Source organism: Geospiza fortis, unplaced genomic scaffold (genome assembly GCF_000277835.1).
Source record: "Geospiza fortis unplaced genomic scaffold, GeoFor_1.0 scaffold112, whole genome shotgun sequence".
NCBI lineage: Eukaryota > Metazoa > Chordata > Aves > Passeriformes > Thraupidae > Geospiza > Geospiza fortis.
In genome coordinates, this window is record NW_005054298.1 from 21196871 (window position 1) to 21220884 (window position 24014).

General features: G+C 35.2%; 1 protein-coding gene across 1 annotated transcript in view; it reads right to left on the reverse strand.

Annotated features, from left to right (window-relative positions):
• TTN (titin) overlaps nt 1–24014 on the reverse strand; it is a 238349-nt gene that overhangs the window by 135543 nt on the left and 78792 nt on the right. Inside the window, 41 exon segments of the mRNA XM_031058521.1 lie at nt 1636–1716; nt 2097–2180; nt 2916–2993; nt 3220–3297; nt 3581–3643; nt 3944–4027; nt 4278–4352; nt 4510–4584; nt 5396–5473; nt 6611–6709; nt 7014–7097; nt 7583–7660; nt 8300–8377; nt 8938–9018; nt 9362–9427; nt 9659–9721; nt 9964–10050; nt 10680–10748; nt 11430–11507; nt 12045–12137; nt 12759–13010; nt 13289–13366; nt 13506–13562; nt 14485–14532; nt 15214–15240; nt 15355–15432; nt 15540–15749; nt 16314–16574; nt 16672–16939; nt 17022–17111; nt 17469–17649; nt 17904–18186; nt 18298–18390; nt 19296–19583; nt 20276–20566; nt 21073–21360; nt 21514–21801; nt 22317–22595; nt 22694–22972; nt 23059–23337; nt 23487–23774. Coding sequence (XP_030914381.1) covers nt 1636–1716; nt 2097–2180; nt 2916–2993; nt 3220–3297; nt 3581–3643; nt 3944–4027; nt 4278–4352; nt 4510–4584; nt 5396–5473; nt 6611–6709; nt 7014–7097; nt 7583–7660; nt 8300–8377; nt 8938–9018; nt 9362–9427; nt 9659–9721; nt 9964–10050; nt 10680–10748; nt 11430–11507; nt 12045–12137; nt 12759–13010; nt 13289–13366; nt 13506–13562; nt 14485–14532; nt 15214–15240; nt 15355–15432; nt 15540–15749; nt 16314–16574; nt 16672–16939; nt 17022–17111; nt 17469–17649; nt 17904–18186; nt 18298–18390; nt 19296–19583; nt 20276–20566; nt 21073–21360; nt 21514–21801; nt 22317–22595; nt 22694–22972; nt 23059–23337; nt 23487–23774 — 5778 coding nt within the window.

Consider the following 24014-nt stretch of genomic DNA (forward strand, 5'->3'; position numbering starts at 1 on the left):
TAGGAAACTCTAGATGAAGGTGAAGGAATGCATGGAGAAAAACTTTGAGAGTGACTAACAACAGAAAAGGGCTCTGGTCTAATTAAAAGCAAAAGAATGATGCGCTCAGTGAGGAAGGTGTTTTTCCTCTTCTGTCAATTACTTTTTGAAGTGACTTGTTTCTTCTGACATGGCAACGAGCCGTTCCTTGTAAAAGCAGGAGCATCTCCAAAAGATTAAGGTGTGGATATGTTCAGTTTTTAAGACTTATTCGGGAAAGAATGCTGTGTTTAAGAAGCATATTCTCTTTTACAGAAGTGTGTGGGTCTTGTCTTCTGAGACAGGTGTCTTGGAAAATTTTTGACCAATTTAATAGGAAACTGCACAGAAAATCACCTTGGCATTTTATGATCGGGCAAACTTGCCAATTTGGAGAATAACTGTGGATTTCTTAACAGATTTGAGATTTTTTCCTGACCTTCAGAGATGGAATCCATTCTGTTGCTGACAGATTTGAGAATTTCTAGAAGCTTTATTCATGACAAGCTACAGTGAGCATAGATGACTGGCTGCCACAAGTCTTGATGCTTTGTGTTATTTTTGGGGCAATGTGAAGACTCATTAGCTCTCTAAGTATTTTCTGGCACAGCCTTCCTTGATATTTAATTATAAATGCCAGGTACATCTACACTTGAAATCTTAAACTGAAACTGCTTGGAACCGATACTTTTAGTGGATTTGAAACCAAAAACTGCATTATGCATGAATGCCCTTTTCAGAAAGTTTAAATTCCTTTGGATTCTGTTTTCCTAGATAAAACACCAATGTTTGGTACCCTATTGGAGAACTGTTGCCTTTAATGTCTTTCTGCTTTGACCCTTTTCTTTCCAGACCAAATGGCATATTACACCTGCCTTAGAGAGAGCCAAAGGTCGTCCTTCATCACACTCTTAGTACTCATAGTATGCTTGTCCCCCAGCTTTATAGACTAAGTAGATAGTTTAACTTCATGCTGATTTGTTTGTATTAATCTTTCATGATATGAATATGAAAATGCCATTTATCAACAGTATCAGATCTGAAAGTAGTGAGCGTGAGGCATCTTGTGGGTCATTTTCACAAATCAATTGATAATCTGCAAAAGTAAAAGAGCAATAAATTTTCCTTAAAGGCTATGGACTGTTGAGCAGGCAGATCCATTACATTGGATTGTGTTAAGTGTCTCAGCCATGCAGGCAACAGCAGAGCTAATGATTCTTTCTTTAACCTTCAGATTTAGATGAGGAGTTGCTTTTACAGAACAGGAAAGGTCTCTCTGTCTTTTCAGAATAATAAAGCATATTAATTTAAATGAAAGCAAAGACTGTCTCTTGCTTCCCCTCAAAGGTCATACAGGTTGCAAGATTTAAAAAGGAGGACCTAATGAAATTATTTGGCTTCCACGATGCGAACAGCAGCAAGCCAAGGGAAAGAATTAAATGAGAGACAGTATTTTATTGCAAGAATGAAATACTGTCCTGCCTTATTCTACAAGCTTCACTTTTGTGATAAACTGGCAGAAGCAAAGGACATGAAATTTAGTTTTATTCTCTCTGGGCTTTTTTTACTAGCCGACAAGACGTAACTTTGGATATAGAATTTTTTTAGTCTTCATACCTGTGTATGAAATCTCCTTTTCTGTGTGGAGAGAAACGGATACTTCCTCTGACATAGCCCAATGTTCTTCTTCTGTTGGTACTTCAAAGACAGAGTCTAACATTATTTTTTTTTTCTGGGGTAGTATCATGTACAATAATAAATATCCCATTTGGAGTTTCTTAGAAAAATAACTATTGTTTCCTGACACCACCCACACCCAGAGTAATTGGGAAAAATGTGTCTAGTATTTCTCAAAGGCTTTGTAAAAGTTCCTCTGGGACTACAGCGGATCATAGTGATGGACTTGGTAGTGTAAGGGTAATGGGTTGGACTCAATGACCTTAATGTCTTGTCCAGCTTAAATGATTCTATAATTCTAAATTTGAACCTCAGAAGACATGCCAGACCAATAGGCCTGAAGCTCTGGTAGTCTTACATCAGCACAATTTGTTCATAGATTAACCCATGGGCAGGACTACCTTCTGGTGGTGGAGACACTTTTCTCTTTTGAACAGCAATGGATACTCTTTCTTCTCTGGCAGTTTTCCTCTGTGCTTCTGGCACTTTAAAGATAGTAATTGTAAGAAAACTAGCTTCTAAAAGAAATCACACACATTCTGAAACCCGTATGAAAGAATTATAGACAAACATTTAGGAGCAAATAGCACACTGTTTAAAAGAAAATATAATAAACACAACAATCACATGAGACATACAGATAATATAGTAAAATAATATATCTAATATTAGAGAAATAGATATATAGACAAAAAAAATTGAGTGGAATATTCACAAATTGTGAAGTAAGAGGGAATGAAGATGAAAGTAAGAGGTAAAGACTTTGTCTCTAAAGTCTTCAGAAACTCAATTAAACCACAGAACACCACATACTTAGGGTACATAACAAAATCAAACACAAGAAAAGCACAGAAACAGAGAACATATTTGTAAGTTTGAAACACTTCACTGAATATTGACAATATTATAAACATTGATTTTTTAAAAATTTTTGTTCAATTTTTTTTTCACTGAGTAAATGTTGTCACTCAGCTTTGCAAGCATTTAAGCATCCAGAGTGATCAATGAAATTACATAGTAGTTAAAAAATGCAAAGAATGAAGGTACATGACTATTCTCTGTCACATTCAGCAATATATTGAAGGGGAAAAGATGAAGGTCCTTTTCATTTATACCGAATCAGGAGACACAGATTTTATTAACTAGGCAGACTGTGACTATGATGCACATGGATGTGTGATATTTAAAAGCTATCTCTACTTCCAAAACAACTTGTATACCTTTAGCTGGTGGAGCTGCCACTTTCTGTGAAATTGGAACAGGTACTTTGTCTTCTGGCACAGGCTTCTTGGGCACTGCTAGCAGTTTGTAAAAAAAGTTTATTGTAATAGATGTTAAATTAATCACAGTATACAAATACAAGCAGATGACAAAACACAAATCAGAGACTTGACATTTCTTCAAGTAAAAAAAGAAAAAAGACAGGAAACACTGAACATTAGAGTCTGTGTTAGATAACTAGACATAAACACAAACCACTATTCTGAGACAAGACTTCTCTAGTGTAACTGAAAATTTATGTACCTTTCTTTGGTGGAGCCACTTCTTTTTTAGCGACTGCAACTTTTTCTTCTGTGATAATTTTCCTGTGCACTTCAGTCACTTAAAAATAATGTGCAGGGATATTTAATTACAATATTTGAAATGCAGATATATGTTTCTTTCACTTATTCTGATTGTTTAAAAAAAGTGCTAAGTAAAGCAACAGAAATAAGACACTGCTGAAGAGCATCCTTTGCATCCATAGCACAGTAGAGTCAAAAGAAAGGGGAGATCCCTACAAAGGTTATAGATACTAACAAACAAAACTGTATTTAAGTAAATTGCCTAAACACAAATACTGCAAGACCTAACTAAAAAATCTCCATGGTAATAATCTGTTTACCTTTGGTTGTTGGAGGTTCTTCAAATTCTGCCTCAAAAGTGGGCACCAATGCTTCTTCAGGTTCTTAAAAAAGATTGTGTAACTTTAGAAAATTTGTTTGATTTCATCAACAGGTATAAGATAGAAGATGAAATAACATATAAATAACATGAAGTAACATATAAATCTCATCAAGACAGCACAGGTCACAGGTGTCATTGTAGACAAACAGACATAAAAACATGTTTAATGTTGAAGAAATTTGATACCAGAGATCTATGTTGCATCAACAGTACAATCCCCAGCCAAGGCATATATGTTAAAAATGGAATGTAGCAAAAAAGCTTTTTTCTTTTTTTGCTACAGAAACAAACACTGATATACCTTTTGCTGGTGGAGCCACCATTTTTTTGGACACAGGAACAGGCACTTTCTCTTTAGGAACTGCCTTCTTATGAACTTCAGGAACTTCAGAAAAATGAGCAAGATGAGAAGGAAGATGAGAAAGAATATTAAAGTGTAATATTTGCAATTGCCTACTACACAATGTGTTTTACTGAGTTAACACAAACAAGAATTTTCAAAGTACAAGGTGGAATTTGAGACAGCATTCATCACTGTGAGAGGACACCACCTATGTCAACATGTACAAGCAAGACAGTAAGACAAACATAATCCCTTTGAAGACACATCAACCAGCTGAGGAAGTGGTTTATACCTTTAACTCCTGGAGCTTCCTTTGGAGCAGCTGGGACTTTTGGCTCAGGGACAATTCTCCTGTGCTTCTCAGGCACTTTAAAAGATTACAATACATAGTTTTACATAGAGGAGTAGTATCACTATAGCACAAACACATACAAAAATGCCATAAATGGACATAAACATGTAGTGGCAATATAATGTTAAGAATGATGAAACAACTCATATGTTGTAGTGAAATTAACTGATACCTTTTTTGGGTGGGGCTTCCTCTCTTTTTGGAACAGTTACTGTCTCCTCTATGTAGTAAGACTCTTCTTCAGTCACTTTTAAAAAGAGTAAAATATAAAAATACTTAAGTATTTCACATATATTACTGTCTTTATGGCCTGGTAAGCAACAAAATATTTGTAAGACAAAAATAAACAGTGTGCTTTATTAACAGATTCTTCTGGGATGACAAAATCTACATTTAAACCATCCTGCTTCCACTGAGGCCAATGGAAACACTCCAAGCAGCTTAAATGGAACGGCGAGACTGGGCTCTCATCTTGTATTTGTGTGGAATTTGAAAATGCTCCATTCCTCTGTCCACTAAGTCACTAATGTTGAAATTTATCCATTTTGAGAAACCTTCTTTCCCAAATACTGAGAAAATCCCTTGACTAAAGATGTCACTGGAAAAATCTGTGATGTCATTAGTCATAGAAACTGAGTCAGACAGTGTTACTGTCCTTCACAGCATTATGTGACCACCAATAAACTTACAGGTGGAAACAATATAGTTATTTACAGTGAAATTATCTGAGAAACCCGAGTGCATCATGGCATTTGGAAGAACATGTACTTTATCCAAGCAACCTGGTGGAAGAGGAATTTCCAACAGAGGATTTTTGTAAACAGAAAGAAGTCTTGATAGATCTCACTATCAAAGAGATAACTTATTATTTTCAAACAGGATTAGCTACTCCACTTTTCAAAAGCAAGCAATAGAAATTAAAATGAAAATTTGTAAGTTACAAAACATATTTATATAGTAGTAATTATTTTACTTATAAATAAAGCAGATATTAATCCAAACTGTCTATTTGGATTACTTTTTTGCTTTTGCCCAGTGTTCCTGAATTGTTGTCATACCTTCAGAAATTTCTTCTCTGTGGATGGAAATAGATACTTCCTCTCTTTCTTCTTCAGACCATTCCTCAACTGTTGGTTCTTTAAGGAAAATTATTAGTTTTAGTATTTTTGGAGGATGGATAAATGGAGAGAGGGAAGGATTGAAGGATAGAGAAGATGAAGTCCAATTCTTAGAAATTTTAGATGGCAATAACAGATATGCATACAATCCAGAAAGTGCTGTGCACCATATGCATATGTATGATTTGTTCTAAATTATGTGGTTTGTCCATGTCCCAGGTTCCCTATTGTGTGCTGTATCTAATATCATTCACTTGTCAACTGTCAGTTTATTAGAATGCCTCAGCTCCCTAAATTTCCCCATCACAACAGCTGAAGTGGGGGAACAACAGTCAAAGAATTAGAGGTTTCTCCTTGATCCAGCTGTGTGAAAGTGAGGAAAGGAAAAAATGAGATGGATAGGTCAAGAACTGAAAGGAAATCCTGGCATGTACTCATCTACAAAGGTGACTGTATCAGGGAAAACCTCAACTAGTTTTGGAGAAAAGATTAATTTGCAGGAGAAAAACAGAAATTAACACTGCATGTATCCATATGGATGTGCATTTGCAAGTTCATATTTTAGATAGACATGTTCCAAGTTTTCTTCTAAAAATTCATTTATGGTTTTAAAAAAAAGTGCAAATTTTCTTGACTGGTTAGTTATTAATGAGACATAAAAACAGACAAAATGCTGTTTCAGCATTCTTGAAGTTATCTTGAAGCAGATATTATGTGGAATTATTCTAACTTAAAACAACTGATCTCAATCTTCCCTGAATATGAGAATGTGAACTGAAAGCTGGTGAGAAGGGAAGCAGTATTTTGTCTTGAGGGCTACAGAAAGCTTGGTAGTATGACAAATGTATGATTACAGCCCTAATTTGTAGAGTCTAAAAATAAATCTAAAATAAATTTGCTACTGCAAATTTATGAGGCCCTCATCTGAAGATTATTGTATTCAGCAGAGTTTCCATGTCAATGTGGTGGGATCCTGACATTCAAGACTGAAATTGTAAATGCCACTTTAGGAGGCTTTTAACTGCCTGCAATTCAGCACAAAAGTTATACAAGATAACTATCAAAAAACGTTTGGTGTTATTTTGATCTTGATATTAGAACAACAGACTTGCAGACATAGTGCAAGTTTCTCACTATTGTCTGCTTATAGTGTACCTTCAGGTGATGGGATTTCCTCTGGAATGGCAACAGATATTCTCTCTTCTGTAATGAGTACTCTTTCTTCAAAAGTGGCTTTCTTCTGCACTTCAGGCACTTTGGAAGATAATGATATTAAATGTATGCTTTTCCAATTCCATTGTGAAACAAAGCTTTGAAATGCTAAATCTAGGTTTCCAAAGAAGGGTACTGAGCACATAACATATAACAGAGATTCAATATTTAGAAAGAATACTATGTAAGTATTTCAGACGAGATACAACATACTGTAATGATTCATTGTGTAAATCAGAGCAGCAAAACTCACAGGAGAAGCACAAATCAATGACTAATAACAGCACAGAACTAATAGACAGAAGCTGAGAAATAGCATATTCTTCTATTCTACTGGAAAGCATACCTTTAGCTGGAGGAGCCTCAATTTTTTTAGGAACAGCAGGAGATACTTTTTCTTTAGGGACAGGTTTCTTAGGAACTGCAGGCACTTAAAAAAAGCATTTGTTTTAGAACATTTGAAGTAAAAACTGACACATGTATCACGCAAGTGAAATGTGTTGTTGAGAAAGATTACACATGGATATGTTTTGCTTACCAAACATGACAGTTGACCAAAATAAGATAAATGCAATGTTCTAAAGATTACAATAAATGATATTAAAGTGAGCTGTATTGTACCTTTTGCAGGGGGAGTTTCTACTTTAGGAACATATGGCAATTTTTCTTCTGGAGCTGTTTTTTTAGGTATTTCTGGCACTTCAAAGATCTTAATTATAATATAATCAGCTTAAATTAGCAAGTTTTTAAAGAATAAATCTACAGCACACCTATACACAAAACTGACACAAAAGATACACATTAACGTAGATGAAGTACCAGTATAACCAGATTAACTTAGCACTCAAACCCAAAATTTGACATAAACAAGATGCTTAAGATAATAAGAAAAGAACATTATTTTTTAAAGTGTACCTTTAGGTGATGGAGCTTCCTCTCTTTTTGGAACAGCAACCTTTTTCTCTGGGGGAGCTTTCTTAGGAACTTCTGGCACTTAAAAAACCATAAAGTATAAGATAACTGAATTCTAAATTTCAAAGATTTATTGGAGTATTCGAGATTTCATTAATAGATAGACATCTTCCATTTCTAAGAATATCAAGACACACCACATAACACATTCATACACTTAACATAGAAAGATCTATGACAAGAGCAACATATGTTTGATACAAAACAAAATCAAACCAGTCGCTGGAAGACTATCAAATACTTTAAGACTGATTTCTTAACTGAAGAATGAGATGCTCAAATATACTACCAGGTTTCAAAACATCTCATGGATGTACAGAGAATTATACATAAAATATAAATTCTAACACAAACATGCTTACATACAGACTAACAGGAAAATAAAACTCAACTAGTGCACACTTGTTGAGTAAGTGTTGGGAAAAGGAACATGTACTTTTTCTTCAGGCACAGTTTTTCTAGGCCCTTCAAAAACTGTAAAGGTATTAAAATTCATCTAGGCTATCCTTCTAAGGCTTTTGAACGCCTTAGATGAGAACAGACATTCACACATAACACACAAAGATTACATTTATCATATGTTTGAGAATATAAGAGAAATTAGGAAAAGGGGACAATAGCACAGAACTGGTTAAAGCCAACATTCAAAAGATGCTGTACCTTTTGCTGGGGGAGCCACCTCCTTTTTAGCAACAGCAACTTTCTTTTCTGGAACAGGTTTCTTAGGGGCTTCAGGCACTTTGGAAAACATTGTTAAAGTAAGAGATCTTTAGTTTTTGGAACACTAATCCAGATTTGAATAATCCAAGATTGTTTTATACAATGAAGACAGTGCTTGGACAAGGAGATGAGCGCTGCAACTGACACAACACAATGTACAGCCTCTTGTGTACAAATGTGGTCAGTACAGGAAAGACATTATGATACAGTATAAAAGTCCCATGTTAAAATCACTGCACTAGCACCTGTCATTTTACTCTCTTGAATAAAAACACTCTACACTTGCCTGAAAAAGCCACACAACTTAAATAGAAATAATAAGCACAAGATAGTTAAGAAAGAGAAGGATCCAAGCTGAGACAAATTCAAGCTGTAAGCTAATTTATAGCACAATTGAAAAACTGAAATTGTGCAACGGAGACAATGCAAAATCAAATAATGCATATGGAGATATGCAAAACAAAGACACATAGAGAGTAAATTCCTAAATATATGCAAGAAAACATGAAAAATAATACAAAGAAAGAAAATTTCTTTGGGCTTCGCTTCTTTCTTTTTTACTAGAGCAGTAGAAGTACCTTTAGCTGGTGGAGCTTCTGCTTTAGGCACAGGAACAGGCTTTCTTTCTTCTGGAACATGCCTCTTTGGTATCTCAGGCACTTTAAAAGATAGGGGATCATTTAGGAGACAGCTAAAATAATTGGTAAACCACAGCTGGCTACTCTTTACATGGTGTATAAGCAAACAATAAGTGTCAAAAACTAACCTGTTTTATCAAACAGATATAACAAACCCATCTCACAAAAAACTATTAAAGGAATTGTTTAAAGTCATGAAGAGGAATAAGATAAGAATGCAATAAGGCTTGAAGCTTTGACAGCAGAGCCTTAGAGAAATTGAAAGATCTCAGTTCTGATATGCTATCCTTTGGTAAACAGTGTTACAGACAGATAATGTGAAAGTTCAGAAAAACAGAGCAGATGTTGATGCAAAGACATTCACCTTCAACGTGAGAGATCTCCAGTTCCGTAGAAACAACTTCTTCCTCTTCCTCAATGTCTCTATGTGCTACAATAGGAATTTTAAAGATATTTAATGTTGAGATAGGAAATATCCATAGTAAATCTGAAAAACTTCAAGAAGTTATTATGTGTGTACACAACACAATCATCACTGAAACATATATATTAATATGTAAAAAATTTAATCCAGAAAATTAACAGCATACTGAATTTTGAGTCAAATTAAAACAAACAAGCAGACAAATATTTATTAGACTCCCATCAATAATCAAACTACCTTCAATTGGGTAAACAGCTTCAAAGAATCTTTCTTCAACTGTTTTCTCATGCTCTGTTGGCTCTTCAAAGAAAAGTATTTAAATAATAGTAAGATAAAATAGTTGAAATATTTCCATCTATTAAGCTAAATAATACTAAAGCTACATAACACAGTGGACAAAAAAAGCAAGGCATACTGAAAGACAAATGCACAATATGTCTAAATATGTAATTTGACACACATAAAAATAGATCAAAAGAAAATATAGTAGGATTGATAGATTGTTTTGATTTGGATACATAGACTTTTGGTTTTGTACATACCTGTAACATCATATGAATACTCTTCTTCTCTGTGGACAGAAACTGACATCTTTTCTTCTGAAACAGTCCATGTTTCTACGGTTGGTACTTTAAAGATAGGATTTTGTTTTAGTATTTAATATTCTAGATCCACATTAGTGGTAGTCAGCATGTGAGTTTTTATCAGGTCTATATTCATATTGCACATTAAAGTCTTAGACATATTTAGACAGTCAGTTTTCATATTGTAAAATACTGAACAAAGAATAAGCACACAAGTATAATATTTAGTATTTGTTAAAGACTAAAGACACAGACACCTTTAACCCAAACATTTGAAACAAAGTGCATGCACAGGCTTTTGGAAATAGTACATCAGAAGAATTCTAAATGTTGTTCTTCAAAGATATTTTTGGGCATGAGGACATAGTTATATTTATTATGTAAGGATAGGCCAGCAAGCAGACTAGATGAAGAAAAAGCTAAGTCACACTGCAGTGTGAATGTAGGCTCTTTAAACAAGAACCAAAAGGCTATCCACAAATATGTTAAAAACAGACTTTATAAAAAACAAAAGCGTGGCAGACATACTAATTAAACACTGAGAGCAGTCACAGCATGACTACTACTATGGATCCACACACATACACACAGGCCCACATATTCCCAAAAAGCACAGAAACACATTGAGTGCTGAAAAAAAGTGTAAACTGCAATTCAAAGATGCTGGTCTGTACCTTCCTTTTTCATAACTTTTTCCTCAACGACCACTGGTGTAGGTTTTGGTGGCAGAACTTTCTTGGTAACTGTTGGTGTTAGAATTTTGTTACTCAGTCAAACATTTAGCAAAGAGATCAAAATAAGTCTACAGTAATCTATCAATGATGTTGAAAATACAACAAACACGGCAAACAATCTAACTCATCAGCTAAGTCAGGCTTCTTAGAATCACATAAAGCAACGTAAGGAATGTGTTTGTTTCTTTTTATTGCTATGTTCTAAAGGCATTCAGGGCATTTAACACACAGGTCATTTCCTGATACTTATTGAATTGCAGCTGACAGAATCCTGCTTCAGAATGGGAAATGCTACACAAAAGGAAGTAGTTACCAAGAGAATAAAGGAGCATATTTATTTTATAACCAAAGAATTAATCAAAGCATCTTGATAGATGGGTCAAAATGGAAAGCTGAGAAAGATAGGGATTCACATCTTCAGCTTAGTATGAAACACAGTATTTCACCTAGTGCAATATTAAACACGCTTTCTTTCTTAAAGCATTGGTAGTTAATATTAGCATTTAGTATTTTCCCCTAAAAATCTTTTAATCTTCTTTTTAAAGAATTCAGCAGAAGCTTTTGTTAGATGTTTCAAAGACTGAAAAATTGATCAGACCATGTTAAGTAAAGACAAAGCATATGCAGATCAGCTAAGTAACAAAAGGCACAACTTTCACAGAAAGGTGACATTAAGATAACAGTATTTACCCTCAGCCCTTTTGACTTTTTCTTCTGCAACCCTCTGAGTGGTTACCTCCACTTTTTCATCGACAGGTTTCTTGACAACTGCAAGTAATTCAGATAGATTTATTGTTCAAGTAATCTTGCAAATTGTTTTTTGGATAAAAACCAGATAGAACTGGCTGGGGTTTTTTTGTTCAGGACACTATAAACCTGGGCTCTGTTCAGAGCGTTGTTTAATGGTGGTGAACAGTGATGGCAGTGAGGCCCACTCTGCCCTGAGAGATATGCAGTGATCCAAGTGGCAAATGCTTCCCAGAGAGGCAGCATTTAATTTCTTAAAAGTTACACCCATGCCCAAGGCTAATATACAGGGAGAAGGAAGGATAACTGAAGCTCAGTTTGATTTTACCATCAATTCTTGTTTTGATTCAACCACCTTTGAGCAGAGAGCTCAGAAATATGAGGTAGGAGAGGAGAGTTGCCATGACCCTTGCACATCTCACTGTCCAACATAAAGAGAATTTTCATTTTTTCAAGAAAATGTGAATAACCAGCACAATTCAGCTTGAAGGAGATGCATGAGAGATCTTCAATTGCATAACTTAATCTGTTCCTGTTAGTTTTGTGGGGAAGTCATACCTTTTTGAACTGTTACTTCCTTCTTTTCCTTCTTTTCAGCTATAATGGCTGGTGGTTTTCGCTCAGGCACAGGTTTTTTAGGAACTTCAGTCACTTAAAAAAAAATAACATCACTTAATGATAAAAAATATGTTGTCTAAAGGCTCTGTAGACAGAAACATATTAGTTATACCATTATAGTTTTATGAATTTTAAAAACACACAGAGAGTTTTGGAGATCCAATTGTTGAAGTAAAATGTTTTGCTTATCTCCAAGTTTAATTTTTCTTATCAGAGCGAAATTTTGTTCCTAGAGGCATACATGTTACTAATCCCCAAGACAGATATAACATGCAAGAAACTGCAAAATATACCCATTAACATCAATCAATAAACATTTAAGTGTATCAAGAGCACAGGAAAATGATAGAAGAAATAGCCAAAAAACTAAAAACTACACACATCCTTACCACTAACTATAACTCATGTTAGATTTCAAAGACCTGCAAAGTTAATTGGCAATGAATTTCTAATGTATCAATTCCTATCTCCATCCATACCTTGTGATATCTTGTGTTATCATCAAGTGCCACTTAAAATTTGTCAGCATATTATCGTTCCAAATATTTTAGCAAAAACAAAACAAAACAAAATGTTGCCTCATTCAAAATGTTGGGGCCTTAAAAATAAATATGAGAAAAGAGATGAAATAAAATGACATGATAATTCAAATACCTTCTTCATGAATTATTCTTTTTTCTTCGTAAGTCACTTCTTTTTTCTCATAAGCTTCTTCCCATTCCTCTTCCCCTTCATCATAGCCCTCTTCCTTGACATAATAGTCATGGTCTTCACCATAATCTTCTTCCCATTCTTCGTAAACTTCTTTGGGCATTTCATGTATTTTCTTTTCTTCGTGTATCTCTTCTCTCCTTGCCATGGATGTTATTTTGACCTCTTTGGGCTTCTCTGGTAGCACCTCAGGAACTTAAAATAAATAAATTGATTATTGGTATCATAGTGTGGAATTTGCAAGGCATATTGGATGTTCACTTTTAGTGAAAGTATTTCACCCTCATGGATGGCTTAAAGAAGGGACTATTTTTTAGGCGGTCACAATCAGTTTGGGTTTTAAATGTGTTTTTTTAACATAAAGCCAGAAATCAAACAATTGTGATAGATTGAAGTTATTTCAAAACAAAGCACCTTGTTTCCACAAGGTAATTTTACTCTTTTAAAAAAAGTTTACAAAGGGAAAAAGTTACCTTTAGGTGGCCGGACTTCTTCAGGAGCTTTTTTAACCACCTTTTGGGGGACTTTCTTTAATGGAACCTTTTTCTCTGCTTAAAAATAATAGATTTTAAAATTTGAATTAAAAAACCTTAAGAATCCCTAAAAAGCCAAACAAACAAAAATAAAAAAAAAAATCAACTGTCATAATGAAGCATGAATATAGTATTCAAATACTGTAAGGACTTTTACCTGGCTTTTTCTCCTCTGGAGGTGGAACAAGAGGCAGAAGAATGGGAATAGGGGCAGCTTGTAGGAAAAATGAAATATTTAGAACAAAATTTAAGTTTGATATTTCCTTGTAAATGAAAAAAAATCCTGGTTTGGTAAAATGGATTATATTATTTTATTGCAGCTGCAGAATAAAAGCAAACATAGTGCTTATTCTGAGAGTTTACAGCAGCTGAGTAAACATAATTTGAGTGGGAATCCCCAGTCTACTTTTTTGAACCCTGAATATCTTCAGCTTTATTTTTATTGCTGCCATTACTCTCCTATCTTCGCTGATTGTACTTCATCTAAATATCAAATCTTTCCCTTCCTGCTGCCACTGCAAGCATTTACCAAATTATCCTGCAAAAAAACCCAAGAAGTTCAAATTGCTGACGTTTAGAGTAAACTACTGGATGTAACAGAAGTATAAATATTGTCTGTATCCTGTAGTCCAAAACCAGCCTGGGGGGAGACCATTGCCCATAAACATGAAATCCAATGTAAAAATATACAATGTAAAGAATCCAATCCAATTAAAAGAATATTTTTAAAAGTCAGTAATTCAGACAGCTTGTTTAAAAGATAATTTTGTGGCAGAAAAGAAGAGATGAAAATTAAAAAAAATTGTCAGAGAGGAAGATGGAAATAAAAGGAAGGTGAAATGAACAACAGACCGATAGGAAAACATGATGAAAAATATTCTCTTTTTAAGAGAATTAAAATTCTCTTTTAAATAGAAATTTTTTTAAAATTCTCTTTTTAAGAGAGTTAAATTAAATCCTTCCACTGCCTGTGTAGAGTTTTTGCCTTCCACACAGCAAAGAAGCCTATCCAAGTCAAGTCTTGCTCACAGGGACAATTAACTAGATCTTATGGCTGAGCTAAGATTTTTCTCTGAGGTTCCCACTGGTCTTCTGGTTCAGGGCAGATACAGAACAAGTATGGTTTGTTACCCTACCTTCAGCTGGTTTCTGAGGTGGAACTGCAACCTTGGCATCAGGAACATCTAGAAAATCAAAATGTTTAATTGACTTAATAAATACTACTAATTAAAAAAATCAAGGTGCTCTCCTCAAGGTTGGTAGTTGATGGTGGTTTAGTCTTTCTTTTTGTAACAAACAAGGATTGTAGCTTGCTCCTCAAGCATAAGCTAGCCAATTGATAGAAAACTAATTGTATTAACCTTTCAGTTCAACCAGCCCATACAATGTTATGTATTGTTTCTAAATAATTCTTGCAACATTTGGACAAGGCTCTTAAGAACATTCAAAAAAGAAAATCACTGTATATCATAAGGAGGTGATTTTTACCTATTTTGTCTCATTGGTTATTTTTCTCAGTTGCACAGAGGAGATCCTATCTATTAATTGCTACATCTTAATTGTTCTATTCCTTAGCAGTTAAAAAAATAACTTGTGTGTTTTAGAGAATGGGGCATTCCATGTCGTAAAAAATAGGGTCCCTATTAATGTCACTGATTATGGATTTGTTTCAGTATTCATTGCCACTACTCATGAGAATAATAGTTCCACATGTCTGTGGATGAGGAATACTTTTTCAGCATGTAGTTTATACTTACTCTAACCAGGAAAAAAAGATTTGAAAATAATAAAAAAGCAGAGCAATGCTTTAATTTTATGGCAGAGTATTGACAAGATCTTATGCCAGTCTTGCTTGAGGACTTTACCTGGTGGCTTCAACTCCAGTTTGATTTCTGCAAAGGAATATTAGATTTCTTTTAGGACTATTGATTTTTCCGGAATCATGTTTCAAACAAATAAATTTGTACATGGTTATGATCACAAATTTATTTAGAAAATTTGCTAACCTTTGGTTACAAGATAGAGCTCTGCAGTGCTTCTTGCTTCTCCTCTTGGTTCAAGACGAGCAATTACAGAATAAACACCTGCAGCAGCCAAGAATGTTCATATTTATATTCTTTTATAATTTAAAACCAGACAAAAAAGAAACAGGTAAAAAATGGCACCAGCACAATTGTTTCTGCATTTTTACCTTCATCTTCTGCATTAACGTTGTGGATAGTCATATAATGGCAACGACCTTCACTTCTGAAGCTGTACTTGGGACTCTCTCTCAGTTCAGTGGGGCCTTTATACCATGTCACAACTGCATCATCAAAAGACACCTCGCACTCGAAGGTTGCAGACTGGTGTTCACTCACAACAATGTTCTGTATGCTCTTGGTGAACTGAATTGGTTCCGCTGTTTTTAGAAAGAGAAAATATGTCAATTGTTAGGCACCACCACTGCATTTAGTGTATCTGAATACTTCTCATTGTTGTCATCAAAATAGCTAAATTTTAATGAGATAATAGCAATAGATCTTTAAAAAGTAGAGTAAGAAAAAATGATTCCATCTTCTACGAAGATAAGAATGAAGATTAGAAGATGTAAGAGTTCAACTATAACAAGATTGCTGTGCCGATACATTTTGTAAGAGCAGCCATTAGGGAAACTAAAGATAGAGAATAATTAAGAAAAAGTCCAAGGAAAATATAAGAGTTCCAAAGAAAATAGAAGCTAGTACAACTCAGATTGCTTGTGGGCTATGGGCCATTAATCACGGTTTAGTGAAGAACATGCTTAATTGAATTACACAAGTATGTCCTGTGTTGTTCAAAGAGAAAGGACAGTAAAATTTCTTATTTAGTTTGTTTCCAAGTTTTGAATCTGTCTTTCAGAAATTCTTTTTATTTTCATTTGTTCTGCTAATGAAACCTCCAGAAATTGTCACTATTGTAAGAAAGAGATTCTATATCTACAAACCTTCAATGGCCAGATCTGCTGTTGTTTCTAGACTGTCAAGCTTGCAGGTATACTGTCCCTCGTCTTCCGTTCTAACATCCTTGATGATGAGTTTGTGCACTTTGTCAGAGACTTGTGTTGAATATCTCCCTCCTATCTTAATGGGTCTCCCATTTCTATACCACTGAGACTTGGCATTTGGGATAGAGAACTGACAAGTCAGTGTGCATGTTTTTCCTTCCTTGAAAGTAGTGTCATGAAGATGCCGCTCAACTGCAGGTTCTATTAGCATGTTAAAACATACATTTTAACAGAGATCAGAGAGTGGAATAAATACAGTGTAAACTAATTCAAATATATACTGCAGAAGCAGACTTACCAATCACAGTTAGCTTGGCACTGGCAATATGTGGTCCACACACTATTCTGAAATTTCCTTGATCTTCAGGCTGGCAATTTCTAATTCTCAGTATGTGGCGATCACCTTCAATTCTAATTTCATATTTGTCATTGGAGTCCAGTTTCTGTGTTCCCTTGTACCATGACAGTTTAATTTCTGGATAGTTAATCTTAATCTCACATTCAAAGATAGCATCCTCATCTGCTAAAACTGTCTGATTTTCAATGTCTTTGATCAGAGTAATAGGCTGGAAAATATTAGTTTAAGTTAATTTCAGGTTCCCTGTTATAGGTTTGAATATTTCATAAATCAGTCCAAAAATGTTTTACCTCTGTTTGTGTGAGTCGTTGCTGAATAAAAGCTACAAGTTCATCAAATTCCTGATCTTCCCTTTGAGCTTTCTCTGTGAGCTCAATTTCCTATAAAAATGCAGAATATACTCAAAGATTAAAGGATACTAAATGTCAAGCTGTCATGTTTATACAACACAGAATTCATTCCTACATCAAATTTTATGTAACTGTACTGTAACCAGGAAATCTTCCCATTCTAACAATTGCAGTCAAGTTATGAAGACAGAACCTACTTAGCCAGAAGGCCAATTTTTTCTTCTTGGATTAGAGCATGCAAGAAATTGAGAACTGCCAGTAAAAGACCTAAAGAGGAACCAGAAATTTCTCCACACATCATAACTTCAGAGCTTCAGAGTGTGGACACACGTCTCTTCAACATATTACTCCTAAGAGAACTAATGCAGCAGTCACACTGTATCTTACCAATCTGTGGCTTTCTTCTGCTTGGGTTTGCTTTAGTAACTCAAAGGCTTGCAGGAGGCCACGGAAATCTGTAATTCCATACATGCGAGCATATTTCTCATATTCTTTGGGGTCTACATTTTTGAGAAGTTCCAAGATATCAATAGGTTGCTCTTCCTCTTCTTTTGTTTTTGTTGGAGTGCTATTCAAATCAATAACAGAAGTTAACTACGCAGCATTTCATTCCCAGAAAGCTGTTTAATGAAATATTGAATCATCTCAGAGCTGTTCTGTGCGGTAGAATCCTTTAGTTTAGTCTAGTCAGGTGCTTTTATTTTTAGTACAGTAATTCCTATTTAAAGATTTTTAAAAAATTATATCTTGTTCTGAGATGTATAATAAAAAAATTTTCTTCTGTGTTGATAGCAAATTAATCCATAAAAACTTTCAATATACCTTTTTAGCTTTGCCCTGAGATCCCCTTCAACAACTTCTGTCTTTCTTTCTTCAACTTGCAGGTTTACACTCCTCTCAATTTCACCATGTTGGTTATAAGCAACACATTTGTACATGCCAGAGTCAGTTTTTATTGTGTCCTTTATTTCTAGTTTGGCTTCATCTCCTCTCTGCTGTATTATAATGCGGCCTCCCTGGTTGAGTTGCCTCCATTTTCCCTTCATCCACTTAACATTTGGAATCGGATCTCCTCCAACTTTTGCAATAAATGTTGCAACGGTCTCTGCAGAAAGATGCAAATGAGGAAGCTAAGTCTTTCCAGTTGTTTATGACAGAGGGACATCATCTCAAACAAAAGGTGTAGGCATTGTACTGTTTTGAAAAGAGTTCTTACTTTCCATGACTTTGATACTCTGAGGCTCTGACACAAAATAAAGTTTGCCTTCCACTTCTGCTTTCTTAGCTGCTGGAGCAGCTGCCGGTTTTTCTAAAAAAAACAGAGTCAGAGAGTTATAGCAGATGGCTTCATGTAACAGTTAATGTTCATAGGTGATGATGTTTCTGAAGGAATTGTAAAAAAGGAATTAATTCCTGAGATGGAACGAAATACTATGCAAGAGGTAAAAATGCAAAATATTTTCATATTGTTTTAACCAACTTGCAGTTTACTTTCCAGATTAAACTCTCCACATTGGACCATACTGTGCTGTTCAGTCAGGCCATTTATACTCTCCATGGATGCAAATCCATAGATAGATATGCAATTAGAAAGCCTCATTTTCTAAAATGCGTAAGTTTTTTTTGTGAGGTCTTCTCTTTTCATTCTATTTCTGGATATTATGCCCTAAGAGCTACTTGCAGTTTTTCACCAGTAATCTGTTAAATTCTCCTGGTTTTCTTTGACTTAGCCTAGTGGCTAACCATGTAGTGAAAAAGAGTTGTGCATACAGCTAAAAGGTCAAAATGTCTTAGATCTGTAATAGTCTTAAAAAAATTAGCCTCTAAGGCCACATGCTCAAATTCCTTCTGTATTTTCCTTTAATAAACACCACTTTTGACATGCTTTCCATAAAACATGCATGTCCAAGTAATTTCACCCATTTAGCTTGCATTTTTTGTAAATTTCGTGTTTAGATAGAAAATAATTTTTTAATCTCTTTGGTAGGAATGTGCTATTGATTTGACATTGATCTTTCAGCATTTATGTCACTATTGATATATAAATTATTGTTAAATACTCTGTTTTACCAGATTCTATTTACTTTTTTTACTAAAAGTAAATAATTGTTTGTTATCAGATTATTAACTTTTTTGTTCCACAGAAAAAAAAGGTGGGATAGCGTTTTGGTTGACATTTTTGTCATATGCCTTATTTTCTCCATGTCACTGTACCTTTGACTGTCACTTTAGATTTGCAAGTATCAGTGCCAGCTGCATTTGAAGCTTTGCATACATATTCTCCTGAATCTGATTTGGTAACTGCAGCAAGTTCTAGAAGAGCTACTCCATTAGCAAAGCTGAAGTTGCATTTGTCTGAGGCTCTTATTTCTCTTCCTGCCTTCAGCCACTGGATCCGGATTGGCTGCGATCCCTGGACATGACAGCTAAGCTGTAGGGTTTCACCTTCCTCTGCTGCTGCTGGCTGAAGAGGCTGGTCAAAAACTGGAGGCTTTTTGGGTTCTGGAATATCAAAATGCTTGAGTGAATACTCAGGAAAGAATGATCAAGAATATAAGAGAGAGATGCATGTGATTACTAAGGAGGCAATGGCAAGGAATGGAGGATGATAAACAGAAGTCTGAGAATGTCAATCATAATGTTATAAAATGGAATAAATATCAAGAGAGCATGACAGCATATTTGCTATATAATCATGCAAGAAATATATTTATCCTCTCAGCAAGAATCTTTACATGCAAAAAATAGTATGAGAACAAAAGCATGACTAGGTTGCAAAACTATATAAAAATCTTTAAAGAAATAAACCTGCAATTTCCTGCAAGACTATTATGACGAAGTGTCATGCTACCAAAAATGCAGTGTCAACTGCCTAAGCTTAGATTTCATTGCACAAACCCCGTTACTCCACTGAAGGAGAATGATTAAAAATTAACAGAAATTTCACAAAGATTTCAATGTTCACTTTAAATCAGTCACAGCAAATACTGGAAAAGAAGTTTTTCCTTGAAAAAAAAAATCACAAATATAAAAGAAATTGTTGACTTTGTGGTTTATGTGAATCTCTGGACAAATCACTGCTGTTAAGGTAAGTAAAGCCAGCTCATAAGAGAGATGCTATATACTTGCAGCTAAATAAAACAAAGAAATTGTTTTTTAAGCAGGAAGCAAAGAAAAACAAGACTTCAACCAACCTCTGATAACAACAGAAGATGTACTCAACACGCTTCCTGCTTCATTGGACACTTTACAGGTGTATAAACCAGCATCTGATTGCTCTACAGTCTTGATATGTAAAAGCAAAGCATTGTTTTTGAAAGATAATTCACAGTGAGCGCTTGAATGGACTTCCTGATTATTTTTATACCAAGCAACAGTCAAAGGCTGAGAACCAGAAACACGACCCTCAAGTTTAAGTTCATTCCCTTCTGTTTCTTCTACTGCTTCAGACAGTTTCTTAGTAAAAGTAGGAGGAGTTTTTCGTTCTGTAAAAAGAACATAAATTCCATGAATCTATCTTGAGATGAAAAATCCTAAAGACAATGCTTCAAGAAAAAATTGAACATTGGGGAATTGATATTTACTCTCATTTAAACTGGATATATTTTTAAAGTGAAATTATGCTACAATAAACAGCAGGAGACTTGCTCTTACAGTCATTGTCACTGTGTTTTCCTGTTTGAACAAAAATTCTCTTACATTGATTTAAGTCATACACCATTGAAATAACCCCTAGAGTTTTGTCAAGTTCTTAAGAATGAAATGGAGCAGAGCCTATTAAGAAAGTAGGCCAAAGAAAATGTTTTATTTCTCCTCCTGTTGATGTTAGTGACCCTTCCTAATTCCCATAAAAGATTCATAGATATCTCCAGATAGGTACTCTCAGGCTACATCCCAAAAATTGTCCCAAAGTTATCTTGCAGTAATAGTCCAAATTTCTTTATAACTGAAGGAAGAAAAATGTAAAAACAATGCATTATCTATTCAGTACCTTTAACAGCCAGTTGAGCTGTGCAAGAGTCCTTTCCAACCTCATTGCTAGCATAGCATGTATAACTTCCAGAATCTCCCCTGTCAACTCTCAAGATGGTCAGATGGGCTGTGTTGTCTACATAACTGATCTGATAGTTCTTTCCTGTTCTAATTTCTTGGTCATCTTTTGCCCAAGTGACTCTAATAGGCTGCGTTCCAGAAACGTGACACTCAAAATCAGCACTTTCTCCAATAATGCCATCCACAGGTGTAAGTGGGATGTCAAAGAATGGAGGAGTCTTCCCTTCTGAAGAGTCAAAGAAATAAAAAGCCATCACTTAAAAATCTCAATTTACTTTAAAATTGTGTGAAATAAGAATCTCTTGTACAATATTAAATCCATACATAAAGAAAACTCAGTTTTAAGACATTTCCATTAAATATTTCACAGCCCACCAACCTGTAAGGACAAGCCTGCCGCTAGAAGAAGCAGTCCCAATAGCATTGACAGCTGTGCAGGTGTATTGCCCAATAAGAGTCCTATCTGTCTTCAAAATCTGGAGAGTTGCTACATTATCTACAAAGGACGTGTGAACATTGTAGTCCTCTTTTACACGTGCGCCATCTTTAAACCAAGATACTTCGATGGGTTCTGAGCCAGCAATGCCACAATCAAACACAACTGGTAAGCCAACAGTTTCATGAATGTCTCTTAATTTTCGTGTAAAAGAAGGAGGAAGTTTACGCTCTGTAAGAGAACAAGGATTGTACAGTGAAGTCTTCCAGAAGACACGCACCTCTTGCTGTACTCATCAATAATCACTGACTAATATGCTGTAGAGTATTGGTGGATTTTTGCTCATAACTTCCAATTAAAAATACTGTTTAGCATATCATTTATTTTGAACTTGTTGTAAAGAGCCCTATGCATATGGTTGCAGGAAGAGAGGTCTCTTTTTTTTATCTTACACCCAATGAGACTCAGGACTGCTAATATTGGAAACAATCAAAGCAATATCCTGAACAGGGATGGAAGACACAGAGGCTTGAAACACTGCAAAAGAGCTGTGGTCAGTAAGTGCTGCATTTCAATCACCTTTACTGATAGGCTTTTGTTAGTAGAAGAAAGTACCACAGGGTACCTTACACATCAAGAAACAGTAAAGTGTTTTACGACGAAGAGGCAATTGCTTTTTTTCAAAATAGCAAAGCATACTTAAGAAAAATAGGCCATTTCCCTATATTTAAAATTGAAATATTCACCTTGAACTGTAAGCAAAGATGATGAAGAAGCCTCCCCAACAGAGTTTTCTACTTTGCAGATGTACTCCCCACTGTCACTACTGTCTACCTGGCTGAAAACCAGAGTAGCAATTTGGTTCCTAAAGTGCATTTTCACAGTAGCAGTTCCTCTTAGCTTTGTATCGCCTTTGTACCATGACACAATCATTTCTGGTGTTCCAGCAACCTGGCACTGTAAGGATGCAGAATCCCCAACAGTGACCTGCACTGGCTCCAAGGGTGTAATGAAGTAAGGTGGTTCTGAAGGACAAAGACACACCATTAGCATAAAAAGATATTGCATGATGATCATTAGTAGTTCAAACAACACTTGTTGAAGTGCTGCTGGCTTGACGCACCTAGTATTGTGATTGTACCATGACAAGTATCTTTCCCGGAATCATTTTCAATATGACAAGAATATTGCCCCTGGTCTTCTAGTTTGCTGCTAGGGATTTCCAGTATGGCAGATGTGTCTGTAGTGGTGATGCTACACTTTTCAGAGTGCATTATTTTCACTCCATTTTTCTTCCATGTCACTGAAATCGGTGGAGTACCCATATATGTGCACTCCAAGATTAAATTTTTCCCTTTCTCTACATTTAAATCATTCACCTTCTTCACAAATTTGGCTGGTTCTATAATGAACAACAGGAAGAAAACAAATTAAATAAAGCCAAGATATCATCTTCAAGAAGCATAAGAAGCAGTAGTCTGGACAAACCTTTGACAAAAAGATGTGTTGTGCAAGAAATTTTCCCTGCCTCATTAGAGACCTGGCAGGTGTAGTCTCCACTCTCAAGTGGATGTACATCAAACAGCTCCAGTTCTGCAACTGAATCTTGCAAGGTGATATTGCATCTGGGTCCTGGTACTAGCTCAACACTGCCTCTGAACCATTTAACTTCCAATGGAGGGGAACCTTTTACGATACTAGTAAAGGTTATGTTTGCCCCAGATAAAACATCCAGTGGTTCAGGTTTCTTCACAAAAGATGGTGGTTCTAAGCACACAAATAAAACAGACAGAAAATAAGTACATTTGAACTTCTTTTGAAGATCACAGTGTTCAGAAATATTCAACAAAGAAAAAATTAAATCTTTCTGAAAATAAATTTGAACCCTCTGATTCTGGCTTCTTACTGATACTGACCTATAACACTCAAAAATGCGCTGCATTCATCAGACCCAGCTACATTAGTAGCTGTGCACAAATAAGTTCCCATATCAGACTCCTGAAGTCCATTCACTTTCAGAGAACAGGTATTGTCTGTAAGAGTAGCCTGATACTTCTCTCCACTGGTAATCTCTTGTCCATCATGAAACCAGGAAATGAGAATGGGTGGTGACCCATAAACTTTGCACTCCAGTACAGCAGAAGAACCCAGCTGACCATAAGTTTCTTTCAGTTTTCTTGTGAAAGAAGGAGGTATAATACGATCTGCATTTGTTTCAAAATAAAAAAAAGAAATTACCATACAGCATTCTTAAATGCAGGAAGTTCTCTGTGCAGAATAAAATTAGTGACCTTTTGCTGTATCTGCTTTGGCAATATACTCTGAAACAGCTAAGTATTTGAAAAATAGTTAATGGTTAAGGATATGCTGGAATTTTCATCCATAATCTTTGAGGAACACAGTTTGTTTTTTCCATTCTTTTTCACAAGCAACAATATTACACC